The following is a 16,675-nucleotide window of genomic DNA, read 5'->3' as shown; positions in this document are numbered from 1 at the left end:
GGAGGGGGTTGGCTTATCTTCTCCTGTTTGCCATGCACATATAATAAGCATGATCCACAAACGCTGGGAAAAAGTAGGCCAGACTTGAAGGAAGCCAGGCTGAGAGCATGCATACATTTTACTGTCTCCTTCTTCGTCCCTAGCTTACACTCACACATCCAAGGGAAGCACCACTTAGACTGAGTACTCTGGTCATCTGTACATGTATGTAAAGGGTTATATGTTCACATCAATTTAAAAAACTTTTTTGTGAATTTTAATTTTGCTATATATTTAGCTTGACATGCTAATTTATTTATTTATTTATTTTTGTTGTAGCATAGTCATTGCAAACTCGCTAGAAAAGAAATGTAAACCCTGATGAAGAAATTTCAGTGCTAAAATTCAGTTCGAAAGGTGGAGAGCGTCAGAGATGAATATACCTTGAGGCTATCATTGCTGGTACTGGCACTTCTCTGGGACCTACATGCTCAGGGTAAGTGGCATCAATGATAAAGATCCGAACAACAGGATTCTTAGCTCCAGCCTGTGAAGAAAGTGGAGATAGATAAACTCACAAAATTCTAATTATCACCAACATTTTAAAGACACTTTGAAATTTAGGCGTATTTTTATAAGCTAATAATTGTTAGGTATATTACTGTTGAAAACATTCTAATTATAACATTTACACATTTCATTGCAGTGTACTTACAAATATTGTGCAACCAGAGTGAAAATACATATTCTTAGTGATTAACGGGAGCTTTAATTCATAGGGAAAACTATTAGGGATTTTAAAATGCAGTTCCATAATCGATACTCTATTTCCTGACTTTTAAGACAGATAGTTTGCACTATTATTGTAGTTATTAGGATAATTGTAATAATATTTCTCCATGTGCCAAAGGGAGTGCAGAAGGAGCTTGATTTGGGGAAGGGAATGTAAAGAATATATAATGAAAGATATTTTTTGCTTTTACCCTATAATTTGATCTAGGACAATTACCAAACAGTCTACTAGCTGCTTAAATTATTACTGCTTTCAATGCTCCCAAATTAGGAAAATTCCCCCTCAAAATAAAATGTCATGTGATTTACACTGTTCTTGCTTTGTGCTTTTTCCTTAGTATATGCCCTAGGTTTACACGACAGTGTAGTTCATGTTCACATAACTTCTTAAGAGTTCTGTTATTTAGCACAGAAAAAGAGAACCTTAAAATTGTCAAATAATTTAAATCCACAAAAATTAGGCATATAGGCTATATATATAGTTGCCTCACTTCTCAGTCCGGGGTCAGATGTTCAGCAGCTTCAGCTTCAAAGAAACGGGAGAATTTGGGTCCTGACTTCTCTGTCAGTGTGAGTTGCTCCTGACTTCTGGGTTTCTTCATCTCTTCCTGCTCCACACAACCTTCTAAAGATCCAGGTTCTTTTCCATCTTTTGGGTTCCAAGGATCATACCTCTCACTTCCAATACCTCCAGCTTTCAAACTTAACACACAACCTTTGAAGGATCTTCTACCTAAACAGACACCCTCCCCCATACTCATTTCCTTTTCTCATATGATTTTTAATATAAGTTTTAGACTATCTGGAATTTCTATTTCTCTCACTGTGACCACTTTGACTTGCTTCAGAATCCACTTGTGATCATGCATGTCCTTCCCATCTTTGTCAATATAGGGACCTCTATAACAGGGTTCCCTTTGGCAAGGAAAAACAACAGTGACTTAAGAACAAAGAATTACATTCTAAAACCACTTCTACTCCTCATGCCAGAGAAGAATTTGTGATTTGATCTTTCAGATTTCTTTTCTAAGTTAACTCAGAATACGACATTTCTCCACTGTGACATGGCCATTCTGGTGGAATTTATTTTCATGAGGCCTCTTATTTTCAGGAGGCCTCTCTTGAGACGTGAGACTGTATGTGAAGTACATAAGCTAAGAATTTTAGAATGTTTATGTAAGAAACATCGGTTCACAGCATGTCTAATTCCCTCAGAGAAGAACCTAGGCTCATAAACTTAAACTAACATGCTGCTGCTGCTGCTAAGCCGCTTCTATCGTGTCCAACTCTGTGCGACCCCATAGACGGCAGCCCACCAGGCTCCCCTATCCCTCGGATCCTCCAGGCAAGAATACTGGAGTGTGTTGTCATTTCCTTCTCCAATGGATGAAAGGGAAAAGGGAAAGTGAAGTCGCTATAAATGTCCAGAAATGACCATAACTCCTACTTGCTTTGACCTGACAGGAACATCACATTCAACGTCTTAATTTCCCATTCTAGTTTGCATTTAGATCAGAATTCAAAAGGAATTGCAAAACAGAACTTTACCCTGAATTTGGAGCATGAAGTAAGAAAAAAATTAAAATTAAGTTAAGCTTGTTTTTCCTCCATGATCTAGACCATATGTTTTTCAAAGACTGCAATGGATTTTGCAAAGACTACTTCATCCAGCACAACCAGATGTCCAAAGCAACAGATGTCCACATAAATAATAGAGCACAGTACAATGTTTGCCTTACAATGCACAAGGATAAGAAGCTCTCCAAACTTGTTGATTCCACCTCTATTCACGGTATTGGTTGCTCATTTTGACAGCAGGGAAATGGAAGCATCTGCTAAAAGTATTCCACATACCTTTGGGTATGGAATATTTATTGTTCTAGGATATTGTTCATCACCATAATAGGAATAGGCAATAACTGGTATCTCTGTGTCATTAAATTCTGCATACGCCAAAAATTTTCCATTAGGAGACCACCAGAGAGCATATTTTGTAGCAAGCATTTCCTCTGAAAAATAAATACTAGCATATTATTATTAGTTACTGAGACGGCTTACTCAAAATAATTGTAAATACTTCAAAATACATTGTATATAGCCATTTACTAACTGAAATAATTTATTTAATGTGGATGTGATATATATCATGCTTTGGTTATCAAAAGATGAATAATCTGGGTATAGAGGAATAGTTTAACCTTATACCCTATATCAAACATCAATTAGTCTACTGGGGAATTGACATTAATCAGGAATGTATTTTTTAAAATAAAATCTCAACAATAATTAATTTCCCCGTTGGGGGGAGCTTCTTTACAGTCATCTAAAGTAGCCAAGACAAGGAAAACCATACTTATACTACAGAGCAACATAAATTTGAAAGTTAACTTTCTGTTCTGGGAATTTAAAAAAAACAGTTTCTTTAGTTTTATATATATATATATATTTTTAACAAAGGCAAGGACTAGAAGACCTTTTAAAGTCCAGTTAAGTCCTGGATAATACATGAGCTAAGAAAGAGGACAAAATTCACGACAGCATTGAGAACTAAGACTATTTTCCTGCACAATAATATAGACAGCTCTTTAGTTTTGGATAAAAGGTTTATTTTGCAAGAAAAAATAAACCTGAGAAAATATACTCACACTGCTTCTAAGGACCATATACTTCTTAGAATATAAATTATTACTACTGCTTTATAATGCTCATGAAAATAAATTCCACCAGTCTGATAACAAGATTTCGTTCTTTCAGAATATGCACGTCCTGTTCATAACCTGATAACAGCTTTCAGAAATGCCACCCTCATCACAGTAACATACCACTCATTTAAATGTTACTAAATGCGTGTGATTATTTTCAATTAAAAGCCTAACCGCAGCAGAAGAAAAAGAATATGACGTACCTTCATAAACCCAGTCTGGGATACCATTAAATATTTTATTTTCTTTTCCATTATATGTTATTTGAAAAGGTGGATCTTCTGGTCTTTGTTTCAGATAGATATTGTTTTGATAGACATATGCCTAGAAGTGGTGGTAAGTTAGTTAACAAGGAGAAATTTCATAAGAAACACAATAAAGTTTGCATATTTGTGTTAATTATTCACCTAATACTTTTTAAAAAGTGATAATCCAGATATGAAAAGACTCACAACTAAGATACCATTTTAACAGGTCAAAAAATACCAACCAACTCACATTAACATTATTTTTAACATATAAAAGTTATGATTTTAAAGTCTATATATTAAAGAATAATGTCTGCTATTATATTAGTTGCTTTTATTAACTAAATAAATAATTGTGTATATTAACAGAAAGTCAAATAAATCTCTGAATATTAATAGCTAGCCAGATCTAATCTTTATTTAGAGTCCTTAAATAAGAGCTTGGACAAAATTTCATGTTGTCTGAAGCTAGTCTGGGAAACTTGTGAAAACCATATTTTTCCTGAGCTTTCTGGCACAACGCATTCTGGCTGAGTATAAGGATAAAGTTTTTGACTGCGATATTTAAAGAAGTCTATCCATGAGCTTGAGATTTTGCGGAATTCTCAGATGGGTTTCAATTTATCTAAACTCTTCCCATTTTTAACCACTTAAAATAGCCATAAATGTATTTTTTTTCAGGCAGGGAAATTTAACAAAGGCCAAAATCAAATGGCTCCTCTTTTATTTAAATGATTAAACACTTCTATAATTTAAACACTTACTAATTTACTCCCAACAGGCGACCAGCATAAATACTGAATTGGACGAGGAAGCTCATTTCTTCTTATAAACTCCCTAGAAGAAAAGAAAGAAAGGAAAAAAAAAAACAAATAAATGAATTTTGCTGTTCAGTGCAAATAATAGGTATGAAAAGAAAAAAATTTAAAAATAATAAAAATAATGCATCATCATCTATGCTCCTGCAAACCTAATAGAAAGAATGTGATATAACACGAGACAGAAGACATGGGGTGGTAGTTGCAGTTCTTCACTAGTTCATAGGTCATTTAATGTCTCTGGATCTCAATTTTCTGACCTTTTATACTGAGGTGAATGGATTAAATGTTTATAGACTAAGTGGAAATACCTCGAGAAATTATCTAATTGAATCTCCCTAGTCTTGTGAAAATAAACTTAAGATTAGAGAAATGATAGGACTTTAAAAAAATAATATTGCTGGTTCTTGGCAGACCCCTCATTAAACTCAAGTCTCTTAACCCTCAGAACTGTAAAATTTGTACACACCAGGCTGAAATGGTCGCTAAAGAGACTTCCAGCTCTGAAATTCTATAATTGTGCTAAAGTTTAATATGTACTCTTCCACATTTTCATTCACAACCCCCATCCCTGTGAATGCATATGCATTTCAAATTTTTGAAAATAAGATGCCATTTGACAATCTCCCCAGGGATCTGACTTGAAATCAGAAAAGGAAAGGAACATCTGATCTCAAGCTAAACTGAAAAACAGATCATATACTGGGCAGTATGCCTTAAGCTTGAAAGTCCTCCACCCATGGGGAAATTTCAAATATGCATGCTTGTGTGCTAAGTCGCTTTAGTCATGTCCGACTCTTTGTGACCCTATGGACTGTAGCCTGCCAGCCTCCATCTGTCCATGGGATTCTCCAGGCAAGAATACTGGAGTGGGTTGCCATGTTGTCCTTCAGGGGATATTCTCAACCCAAGGATCAAACCCGCATCTCTCATGTCTCCTGCATTGGCAGGCGGGTTCTTTCCCACGAGCGCCCCCTGGGAAGCCCAATTTCAAATATACTGCTGCTGCCGCTGCTGCTAAGTCGCTTCAGTCGTGTCCGACTCTGTGCGAATCTCACTTTGATGCTTCAAGTCACCCTGAAAATACTCAATTGACTGACTTGCACCGTGGAGATTTTGTAGTTCTTCAGCAAGAATATGTTCAGACTTTTATAAGTGTTAAAGAGTCATAGGATGTCGTGTTTAAATTTTGACTATTATCTTCTTGAAATGAATAGTTTCATCAAGAATGCTTGTGTGGAGATGCAAAACAAGACTTGCCTCCAAGGTATAATGTGAGGCACCTGAAGGAAGACTCCCTGTTTGCCCCCTCCAAAAGCATCTCTCCAACCTGACATAGGCTTGCTATTTCTATTTCTCCCATCATTTTAAAGTTTGGACACTTGTGAACACTTATAACACATGCTACCTTGATTTAACTTATCACATCACAAAGTATGATGCGGCCTAGCAAACATGAAGTATATTGAGGCCTAGCAAACAACGAGGGAACATGGCACTGGACAGATCAGCTTTGATTGTAGAAAAAGTGATGCCCACAGAGGAAGAATGTTGGTGTTGCAGTGGGAATCCTGATCGTAGAAGGCATTTTATGAGCACCAGGCCACTAGAATGTTCCGAACAGATCATCATAGGAGGGCAGAGGAAAAAGAATGTCCCAGAAGAGAAGACATTCGCCCCAATTTACTGCTCTGTCTCAAATCAGTGTCCATGTTACCTTGACATCGTAACATTGCTTTAGGTTTCCATATCCCATGGAATCATCTATGCAATCATGCAGACAAGCTGAAAATCTCAGCCTATAGTCTCTTCATGGCTGGCAAGCCACCACAGCAGCCACTGTCTGTTTTACAGTATGAGAGAAAATGGAGGACGGTTCTTTACAAAGGCTTTCATCTCTTCAGTTACCCTTCCCTTGCTTGAAACCAGAACTATCCTCATCTTCTCTAAGGTAGAATTTTTTTAATAAAATTTTCAGAGGGACATAGAAGACTTGGAATGAATGATATTCAGTCTTGCCTTGAATTTCAACAAATTTGTCATTCTTCACTCCTTAAATTATGGTATATTTACCGGACCAAAAAACAATCTGGCAAATTAGGTAGTTGTACAGGAAAACAAACAAAACAGTGGTTTGATTAAATTCACTGCACAAAAGCTAAATATTTAAAATGCTTCTAGGCCATGAAGTTTATAGAGACCATGATTAAAATACTAGTATTGTCATCTTCTTTTGGAATGTTATTTAATTTGGTGAACCTCCACAGAGATAGGACTTCAAGAATTTTTAAATGATTAAAAGAACAAAAGGAAATGATTAAAGCCTTGAGAAATTCTACTGAAAGGGTAAGGTTTCCATCTCACTAGTCTAAAGATTTTGGTATAGAGTTACGACCTATAGGTTACCACCTATTTGTGTCTCCCTGTCATATGTCTGTCTGTGCTTGAGCTCACTTGCATCTGATCCTTTTCCACCCTTTGAACTGTAGCCCACCAGGCTCCTCTGCCCATGGGATTTTCCAGGTAAGAATACTGGAGTGGGTTGCCATTTCTCTACCCAGGGTATCTTCCCTACCTAGGACTGACTCCTTTGTCTCCTTCATTGCAGGCAGATTCTTTACCAATGAGCCACTGGGGAAACCCACATAAGAGCTGCTCAATAAACACTTCTTGACTTTCGCAACAATGTGGATACAGAGGAAAAGACTCAGAGTGTATTGGATGGATTTAGAGTCTACATTACATAGCAGATCCTATTTCTTAATTTGACAGTTTAAGAAGATCAGAGTTATTCTTTTCTGAAAGAAGTAGAAAGAATTTAAAAGAAGTAGAAAGATAGTTGTCTTTAAATTTTTGTGCTTTTACTGGACAAAAGGGGAAATAGACTGTAAGATTTTTAATACCCTTTCAAGCCATATAATTATTTTCCCTTTTATATAACAGCAAATAAGATATCACATTAAGATGAGTAACTAAACCAATTCATTGTCCGTATTTAGAGTGATTTTTCTTAAGTGCAAATCTGATCATGTCATTTCCCATTTAAAACCATTCAGTGATTCCCTATTGTCATCAGGATGAGAACTAAACTCTTCTTAATGGTTTCCTTATTATTATTTGGCGTGTGATTTCTGGCCTCAATTCCTTCCCAACCTTACACCACCTCCCATTAGTAAGCATGCCCTCCTCCAATTTCAACTCAACTGACCTACTTTGAATTTCCTGAACACTCTGTGCTCTCCCTTTCTTTTCAGGTCTTTCGTGTTGTTGCTTCTGTCAGAAATTCTCTCCCTCAGTCCTTTGCCTACCTACTCATTCTTTTAATTTTTTTTTAAGCTGTAAATATTTCAAAAAATTAAACAGAGATACAGAAAATAATATAATAGATGATAATTTACTCATCTAAATTAAAAGTATTAACATTTTACATTTAAAAACAATTAGCATAATATTAATTAAATTTAGGTTAAATGATACATTTCCCTCCCTTCTGCTTCCTTCCATTGAAGGAGCCCCTCTCCCCAACACTGTGTATCATTCCCATGCATTTTTGGTACTTTTATAGATATGTTTACTTTCATAAATTAGAAATTTATAATTAGGTGTTCAAAAGTAGGAAAAACAAAACTACGTTTTGTATAAAAATGTTAAGATATCAGTCAAATAAAAACAGATGAATATTCCAAGGAAGTATTTCTTTGAATTTCTCAAGTTGCATAGGTATATGTTTATTATAAAGACATAAGAAACTAAGATTAGAAATGAGATAACACAGTCAATCTCAAATTAGAGTCTGGAGGCTCTATATGAGATTGAAGTTGTGTTAATAAAAAGACATGACATTTTACCCGTTTGTAAGGTCGTAGATGTGATATGTTGCTGTGTAAGAGTATCTCCAAAGCTGTCAGGAAGAAAAGAGGCAAAGACAAATTATGATTCACAAGAGGCTCAGGTCAATAAGGTAGAACCATAGATCACTGAGTTCAAGGTTCAGAATTATAAAAGAACTGTTTTCACAAAGCAATAGGAAAGAGATGTTTCAATTCCAAATGAGTGTCATTTAAAGAGTTTTACTGTAGACTTCTGTGCTGTTCATCCAAATTCCAGAACTAATCTCAGCAGTGATTCAACCCTTATTCCATAAAAAGTATATCCAAAGACATTTCTTAATATAAAAATCTTTTCTCTAACACACTCTATTCTAAAAATTGTTCCCTTTCTACTTAACCTTGATTGAAGTAAAATTACTACAATTTCCAAGTCCTGTAAGGATTACCCTGTACCTGAGTAATGATTATAATACCCTATAAAACTGGGTAAAGCTAATTTTATCCATCATATAGTTTTCTTGTAAAATGCTTGCTTTTTTTGAGCATAGTTTTTTAAAAATAATAGATATTGAAAAAATTAATTAAAAAGAAACAAAGAAAAAGAAAAAAAAAGAAAACTGCTCTTTTTTACATTTTTTATCTGTACTGTTCAGTTCAGTTGCTCAGTTGTGTCTGACCCCATGGACTGCAGCACACCAGGCTTCCCTGGCCACCACCAACTCCTTTGAGTTTACTCAAAGTTATGTCCATTGAGTCAGCGATACCATCCAACCATCTCACCCTCTGTTGTCCCCTTCTCCCCCTGCCTTCAATCTTTCCCAGCATCAATGCCCTTTCAAATGAGTCAATTCTTCACATCAGCTGGCCAAAGTATCGGAGTTTCAGCTTCAGCATCAGTCCTTCCTATGAATATTCAGGACTGATTTCCTCCATGTCCAGTTCTAACTATTGCTTCCTGACATGCATCTGTAGTGTAGTTAAGTGAACAAATCAAGTATTATTTTGGATTTTATTTCTTAAAGGGCTTTCAAACTTTTGGCAAAGAAACTCCAGCATGTTGAAACATGTCTTTCTGAAGATTACAGGTGACCAAGACCTGGTCCAAGGGAAAATAACCAGCTGTCTGAACAATGAGGGAGGGGCAAGCTTGACGGTTCATTCTCTGCATTTAGGGAGTTTAGCATCTCAATTAAATTTGAAAAATGGCAGTTAAAAAAAGGTTCTTGATCTCAAAGTAATTATTAGAAGTTGAATTTGGTATAAATTCTTTGGCCAGTAAAAGTAAAAAAAAAAAAAAAAAGGTGATTATCTTCCCTCTACAGCCTCATTCAGGAAGGGGAAATTAAGTAAGGCTAAATAGACCAGCTATGGATACTGTTACACTACACTAGGCTTTCAAAGACACAGATTAAACCGCGGTCTAACCACTGACTGTATATTATTGTGCTTGAGCAAGTGAGTTAAATAAGCTACATTGTGATAGTTCCATTTTCAATAATAATAAATATTTAAAAGGTTAAAATATGTGAGAATTGACTAATGATTTATGATGTCAAATAACATTTTTATGATGAATGTCAGTGCCCCCCAAATAAGTTTTTCCCTCAGGATGAAAGTAATTTTTAATGCTAGATGATAACCAGATAAGAATGCCAAATTCTGAATTACTTGTATGTTACTGTTATGCTTTAGGGATTCAACTAGAATTGCATGAATTTCTCAAATATTTAGAGATAAAGAGACTCTTGTTTCCTCTTTTATAGACCAGTCTGTGGGTTAATAGGAAATATAATCAGACAAATCCAAATTAAATCACCAATACCTTTGAATAATCACTTTCTAGATATGCAAATTGCCGATCAGGTGATAAACCATAATTTGAAGCATTCACACTTTTCTGAAATTATGAAGAAGTTGATTAGAATACAGAAAAAATAACAGAGCCATATACATTTATAGTTCAAAGAGAATATTATATCATTGATATACTCCCACATATACATTAAAAGTAATTTTTTAAAAGTTTCATTAATATCTACCATATACAAAGAAATTTACTACACTTTAAGGGATGACAGTGTGACTAAATAAGATACATTTTGTGGTTTCAAGAGGCTTATAATATTAAACTTGTAAATAAATAACATTATAATTTAGACAGTTTTATAAGAGAGAGGTAAATACAGCATTGCAAAAATTTTGAGGGAAAAGTGATTAAATGCAAATGAGAGGATCATTTGTTGCTCAGAGAAGGAGAAATATCAGCCAAGCTTGACTAAAAGATTACTAGGCTATCGAGGGTGGAGAAAGTAGGAGGTCCGAGGGTCTAGGACAGAAGAGCGTGTGCGTGTGTACCATAGGACTAGTCACTGAGCACTTACTGAGCACTATTCTAAGCACTTTCAAATGTTCCTTTATTTAATTCTTGTACTAACCCAAAGTGGTGTTATTATTCCTACTCCACAGAAGAAGAATCTGAGGCACAATGAGGATGGTAGAATGTGGAACCCCCAAGGCCCCATAACTAGTAAATGAGAGCGAGGATCTGAACTCAATTTGCCTGGCCAGAAGAGCTGAGTGTGTACCTCTTATCTCACGGGATACTAGTTCTACAGAGGAAGAAAAATGCTAGTAATTGAGGAGGCAAGGATAGTAACCTAGTGTGGCTAGAAGAGAGAATTGGACGATAACTATGGTGGGAGACATCTGAGAAGGCAAGCTGGGTCCAGATCAGGTGCTCCGAGTTTGAACTCTGTTCCTTGGTCAGTGAAGAGCTGGCAGCGGTTTTTGAGGAGGAAGATGATGGTGGATACATACCATGGTGGTATTACTCAAAATGGTATATGATTCTCCTGTTTCAATATTATAAAATACTACATTATTATCTGTAGATTGATGAAGATATTCTTGTCCTTTAAACAAGAAGGAAAACAAAACTTGAAATGATCTCCCTCGCAAGAAATACATTTATAACAAAGAACACCTCTCTTATTTTATAGACAATTTTTTCCTCTCTGTCCAGTATACATTGCTTTGTCAAATTTAAAATAAGTTGAAAAAAAAAATAAGTTGATGGTGGAAGAGAGGAAAGGATGCTTTCCTCTACTTTATACAAAAATGCTGTATTTGCTAGTAGAAGCTTTATTTTACCAGTTCAGGGTGATTAGGAATAAACTTGGATTTTCTCTGCATTATAAAGAGAATAAACTAGTTAAAATGGCATGTTTCTTTTGCAAATATATATATATATATATATACATATATACATATACACACACACACATTCCATTTAGGCTGTTTTTGCTTAGTTTAAAGACTATTTATATGCATGTTATTTTCTAAAACAAAAATATTCAACATTTAATGGCATTTTGGATATAAATTATAATGTATGCAATTTAGTTTCTTTTACCATTTGTTTGATTAGATTCACTTAACAACACACTATTTTGAAAAACTATATGCAAATATCAATTTTATGGCCCTTAAAGGATTTGTCTTCAGGGTAGGATTTCTTCATTTCTTGGATTATCTAAGAATTTAACAATGGAATTAACAATGGAATTTCTCTTTGTAAAATTCTCATGACCTCTTTTAAATAGGTGGTTATTTTCCATTCTGAAAAGCTATATAGCCTATGCTCAGCTTATTCTAACAATGCATTCTCAGATTTTACTGTTCTGCTAAAACTACTACTGGCATCATTATTAGTGAGCAAATCCTGTCTAAGTAGTTCTGTCAAAAATGCTTTGGTGGCCACTTGACTTATCAAAATAATTGCTCTTTTAATCCATTTCAACTAAGGTGGTTTTGTTACAATAGAGATGTGCTGGCTAAAACACTAAAATCACACATTTAAAAACATATAAAAAATAATTCACTTACCTGAAATCCAATTTGGAAAAAATGTTTTGTAAGAAAATGTCCCATTTAAAATATCCTTCAGTGTAAGTGCTCGTGTTGCACTGTCTTCAGAGTTGTGAACTTTGGGGAAGGAGGAAACATATCATTACTTAAAAGAAGATTAATAACTCAGATAGCTCTCAGATATTATATGCAGAAAAGATCGGCCATTGCTAAACCCTTGTTTTTTGTGTGTTTGCTCAGATGCTCAGTCATGACCTACTCTTTGTGACCCTATGGACTGTAGCCCACTAGGCTTCTCTGTCCATGGGATTCTCCTGACAAGAGAGAACCTGCTGTAGTAGGTTGCCATTTCTTCCTTCAGGGGATCTTCCTGACTCAGGGATTGAACCCACATCTCATGTCTCCAGCACTGGCAGGCAGATTCTTTACCACCAGCACCATTAACTCCCGTCCTAATGACTATGAGTATTATTTCCTTTTTTATAGAGAGGCTCACGAGGCTTAGAGAAGTAGTTTGATTGCCCGAAAGGAACATGTTGTAGGAAAAACTTGAGAAGTGTGAAGGAGATTATGCTGTGCAGCAGGGATATTATTCTTCAGGCAGTGAAAAACTTTCAGAGATTTTTAATAAGGAAGGTGAGATGAGGCTCCAACAGCTCTAGGTCTTACAAAACTGAGATTGCAGACCATGCATGCTTATTTGCTTCAGTCGTGTCTGACTCTGGAGACCCCATGGACTGTAGCCCGCCAGGCTTCTCTCTCATGGGGTTCTCAAAGCAAGAATACTGGGTAGGGTTGCATTTCCTCCTCCAGGGGATCTTCCCAACCCAAGGATTGCCTCCACATCTCCGGCAGCTCCTGCATTGCAGGTGGATTTTTTACCACTGAGCCACAGGGGAAGCCCATGCACAGTTGACTAAAAACTCAGTCTTTTAAGCAGTTCTTTGTAGTTCCTCACACATGCTTGACTTAGATTTGTATTGCCTTATAAATAATGTATTTTAGCATCCCAATTGGTCAGGTGACATCAGCCAGAATCCTTACCTTCAGACATCTCAAGAGAGACATTAATGAATGCAGATAATTTCTTATCCTAGCTCGGGATTTTTATAAAGACAAAGTGGACCAGAAGAAAAGAAAATCACATCATCTATACAATAACTTTGGAAACTCCAAGAGTAGAGGTTTTCCATGTAAGAACTAACTTAAAGTAGTGCGTAAACCACAAGCAAAACTCAGGTGTATTTGAACCCTCCAAGACAATTATATGTTTCGAATGTGATTTCCATTCGCAGACCAAATTCACTGTCAGTCAGTCAGTCAGTTCAGTCGCTCAGTCGTGTCTGACTCTTTGCAACCCCATGAATCGCAGCTCGCCAGGCCTCCCTGTCCATCACCAACTCCCAGAGTTCACTCAGACTCACGTCCATCGAGTCAGTGATGCCATCCAGCCATCTCGTCCTCTGTCGTCCCCTTCTCCTCCTGCCCCCAATCCTTCCCAGCATCAGAGTCTTTTCCAATGAGTCAACTCTTCGCATGAGGTGACCAAAGTACTGGAGTTTCAGCTGTAGCATCATTCCTTCCAAAGAACACCCAGGACTGATCTCCTTCAGAATGGACTGGTTGGACTCCCTGCAGTCCAAGGGACTCTCAAGAGTCTTCTCCAACACCACAGTTCAAAAGCATCAATTCTTCGGTGCTCAGCCTTCTTCACAGTCCAACTCTCACATCCATACATGACCACTGGAAAAACCATAGCCTTGACTAGACAGACCTTAGTCGGCAAAGTAATGTCTCTGCTTTTGAATATGCTTTCTAGGTTGGTCATAACTTTTCTTCCAAGGAGTAAGCATCTTTTAATTTCATGGCTGCAGTCACCATCTACAGTGATTTTGGAGCCCAAAAAGATAAAATCTGACACTGTGTCCACTGTTTCCCCATCTATTTCCCATGAAGTGGTAGGACCAGATGCCATGATCTTCGTTTTCTGAATGTTGAGCTTTAAGCCAACTTTTTCACTCTCCTCTTTCACTTTCATCAAGAGGCTTTTTAGTTCATCTTCACTTTCTGCCATAAGGGTGGTGTCATCTGCATATCTGAGGTTATTGATATTTTTCCCGTCAATCTTGGTTCCAGCTTGTGCTTCTTCCAGCCCAGCGTTTCTCATGATGTACTCTGTCATTGTAGAGCTTGGCAACGGTTTGCTACACCAGAAACTGTGGTGACCAACTTCCAATCCTTCTTCACATCCATATTCCTGTTCTCCATTTCTCCTACCTTACCCCTTCTCCACCATGAGCTTTAACTTTATCTTCCTGCTAAACTCTTCCACAGCTTTCCAAGACTCTTAAGATAAAGAACAAAACCATTAGTCTGGACGATAGGCCCTAGCTGATCTGGGATGATCTATCTCTCCAGCCCTTTCTTGCCCTTCTCTCACTACCTCTAGATTCCAAACATGCTGGACTTTCTGTTCCTCAAATATTTACTTCTTTCTCTAGAGCCGTTGCACTTCTTTTCACCCTCTCCCTTCTCCGTATAACTTATTTTTAGCCCTTTGTGCTTAATATAAGAGCCACTTCCTCTAGCAAGCCCTTCCTGACCCCCTGGTTTAGGTCTGGTTCCCTTGTTATACAGTACCATAGGTCAGGTTCCCCTTTCAAAGAACATTTGTCTTGGTTTGTTATCTTGTATGCATTTGACTGATTATTTTATTCACATTTTGTTACCTCCCACTGTATTCTCAAAAGAGTCATGTAAGGCCAGGGACCATGTCTAGTTTTGTTTACCACCATATCCCTAGGGTCTAGAACATAGTAGGCATTTAATAAATACTTGTTGAATGAATGAATACATGAAATGAAGGATTGATGGGTGGATGGATGACATTTGTGCACTCTTCTTGACAGAATGTTTCTACTACCAATTTCCTATACTGGGTAAGACAATCTCTGGCATCACAGCTTGCTCACCTATAATGTAAAGGACTGGACTAGAAAATGTTGATAATACCTTCCAGGTCTACCACTTTAAATTTTGGAATTTGAGAAAAAACATGCTCTATTAACTATACAATCACATAAGTGAACTGCCATATGATAAGGTCCAAGGGACCAACTGGATAATAGCATTTTCAGAGGTTTTAACTGATTCACACTGAAGTAAGTATGCTTCAACTTTTTATTAGGACCATGAGTTATCTTAATTTACTAAACATTATCCTGGTAGCTAGAAGAACATGAGTGACTGATGAACCCCTTTGCAATCAGACACTAAATACTTAATGAATGAAATTAGATTATTCTAATAATCACATTTGTACAGGTACTTTGCATCCTAAGTAAAGTTCTACATGCTATACAATTGTTTGTAATGAAAGTACTTCTAATTAATTAAATGATCTTGTACAAAATTCATACCACTGATTTGTTAATTCCCATTCAATGAATAAAATACTGTTTTACTACAATAGCATTAGTATAATTGCTAAATATTTTAATTTGATTTTATTTAACTTTCAAGAGTAAATTGCAATCTGTTTCTAAATAGTCAAGGGAAAATTCTAGTACTATTTACAGTGGAAATTATTTTCTTCTGAGATATATTTAATTTGTGTCCTCACAATACTGAACTTACAGATGAAAAAAATTTACCTTAGTGAATCCCTGTATTATGAATACCAAGAAAACTTAGGTAATCACTTTTTTAAAACTTTTTTAGTTACTAATTCAATAAATTAATATAATCTTGGTGACATCTTTTTTTCTAGCATGAATAATGCTTTGATTATGGCTAATGACTTATATAATATATTTTCTTATTTAAGTATCCTTGAATATAATTTTCCTTATTTGCAACTATGTTTAATTGAGAAGTTCTTAGCTATAATTAGTCTTCATTTTTGTAGAAGGTTAAATTAAGTGAGCTAATTCAAGCGAAACATTTAACTCTATGCTTGGCAGTCAACAAATGTTAGCTTTTGTTATTGTCATAGCTCATCATATTCTTGAAATAAATATTTTTGAACTGTGTTTCCCAAACTAATTTGGCCACTGAGATTTTTAAAAATATCTACTAAAATCACAGCAAGGAGGGCATGACAATCCACTCCAGTATTCTTGCCTGGAGAATCTCATGGACAGAGGAGACCAGTGGGTTTCATATAGTCCATGGGGTCACAGAAAATCGAATGCAACTGAGTAACTAAGCACACAAAATCACATTATAGTGTTGCGGTCCTTTAATGGACCAGAGCCTGGTGGTGAGGAGTCAACGATAAGAAACCGAAAGAGAGAAAGAGCTAGTATTCCCTGGGTTAGGCAGAGAACCAATAAAGCCCTAGGACAGGGCTTGTACCACTCACGGAGGCACAGGGCATCCCTCGAAGAGGTCTTGAAAGCCTGGGCAGGAAAGTGAGTTCGGCAGGTTTCTACACTCCA

At 36.3% G+C, this 16,675-nt stretch overlaps 1 protein-coding gene across 2 annotated transcripts in view; it reads right to left on the bottom strand.

Moving 5' to 3' along the window:
• FAP (fibroblast activation protein alpha) overlaps window positions 1–16,675 on the bottom strand; it is an 81,310-nt gene that overhangs the window by 49,715 nt on the left and 14,920 nt on the right. For both annotated transcript variants that reach the window (XM_068967387.1, XM_068967389.1), the window contains 8 exons: window positions 12,255–12,353; window positions 11,187–11,281; window positions 10,192–10,266; window positions 8,388–8,440; window positions 4,486–4,558; window positions 3,677–3,797; window positions 2,626–2,780; window positions 423–526 (listed from right to left, as the gene is read on the bottom strand). In XM_068967387.1, coding sequence (XP_068823488.1) covers window positions 423–526; window positions 2,626–2,780; window positions 3,677–3,797; window positions 4,486–4,558; window positions 8,388–8,440; window positions 10,192–10,266; window positions 11,187–11,281; window positions 12,255–12,353 — 775 coding nt within the window. The remainder of the gene's footprint in view (window positions 1–422; window positions 527–2,625; window positions 2,781–3,676; window positions 3,798–4,485; window positions 4,559–8,387; window positions 8,441–10,191; window positions 10,267–11,186; window positions 11,282–12,254; window positions 12,354–16,675) is intronic.

The sequence above is a fragment of the Capricornis sumatraensis genome, chromosome 3, assembly GCF_032405125.1.
Source record: "Capricornis sumatraensis isolate serow.1 chromosome 3, serow.2, whole genome shotgun sequence".
NCBI lineage: Eukaryota > Metazoa > Chordata > Mammalia > Artiodactyla > Bovidae > Capricornis > Capricornis sumatraensis.
Note: the sequence above shows the minus strand (reverse complement) of the source record. Positions and strands in the feature narration are given on the sequence as shown.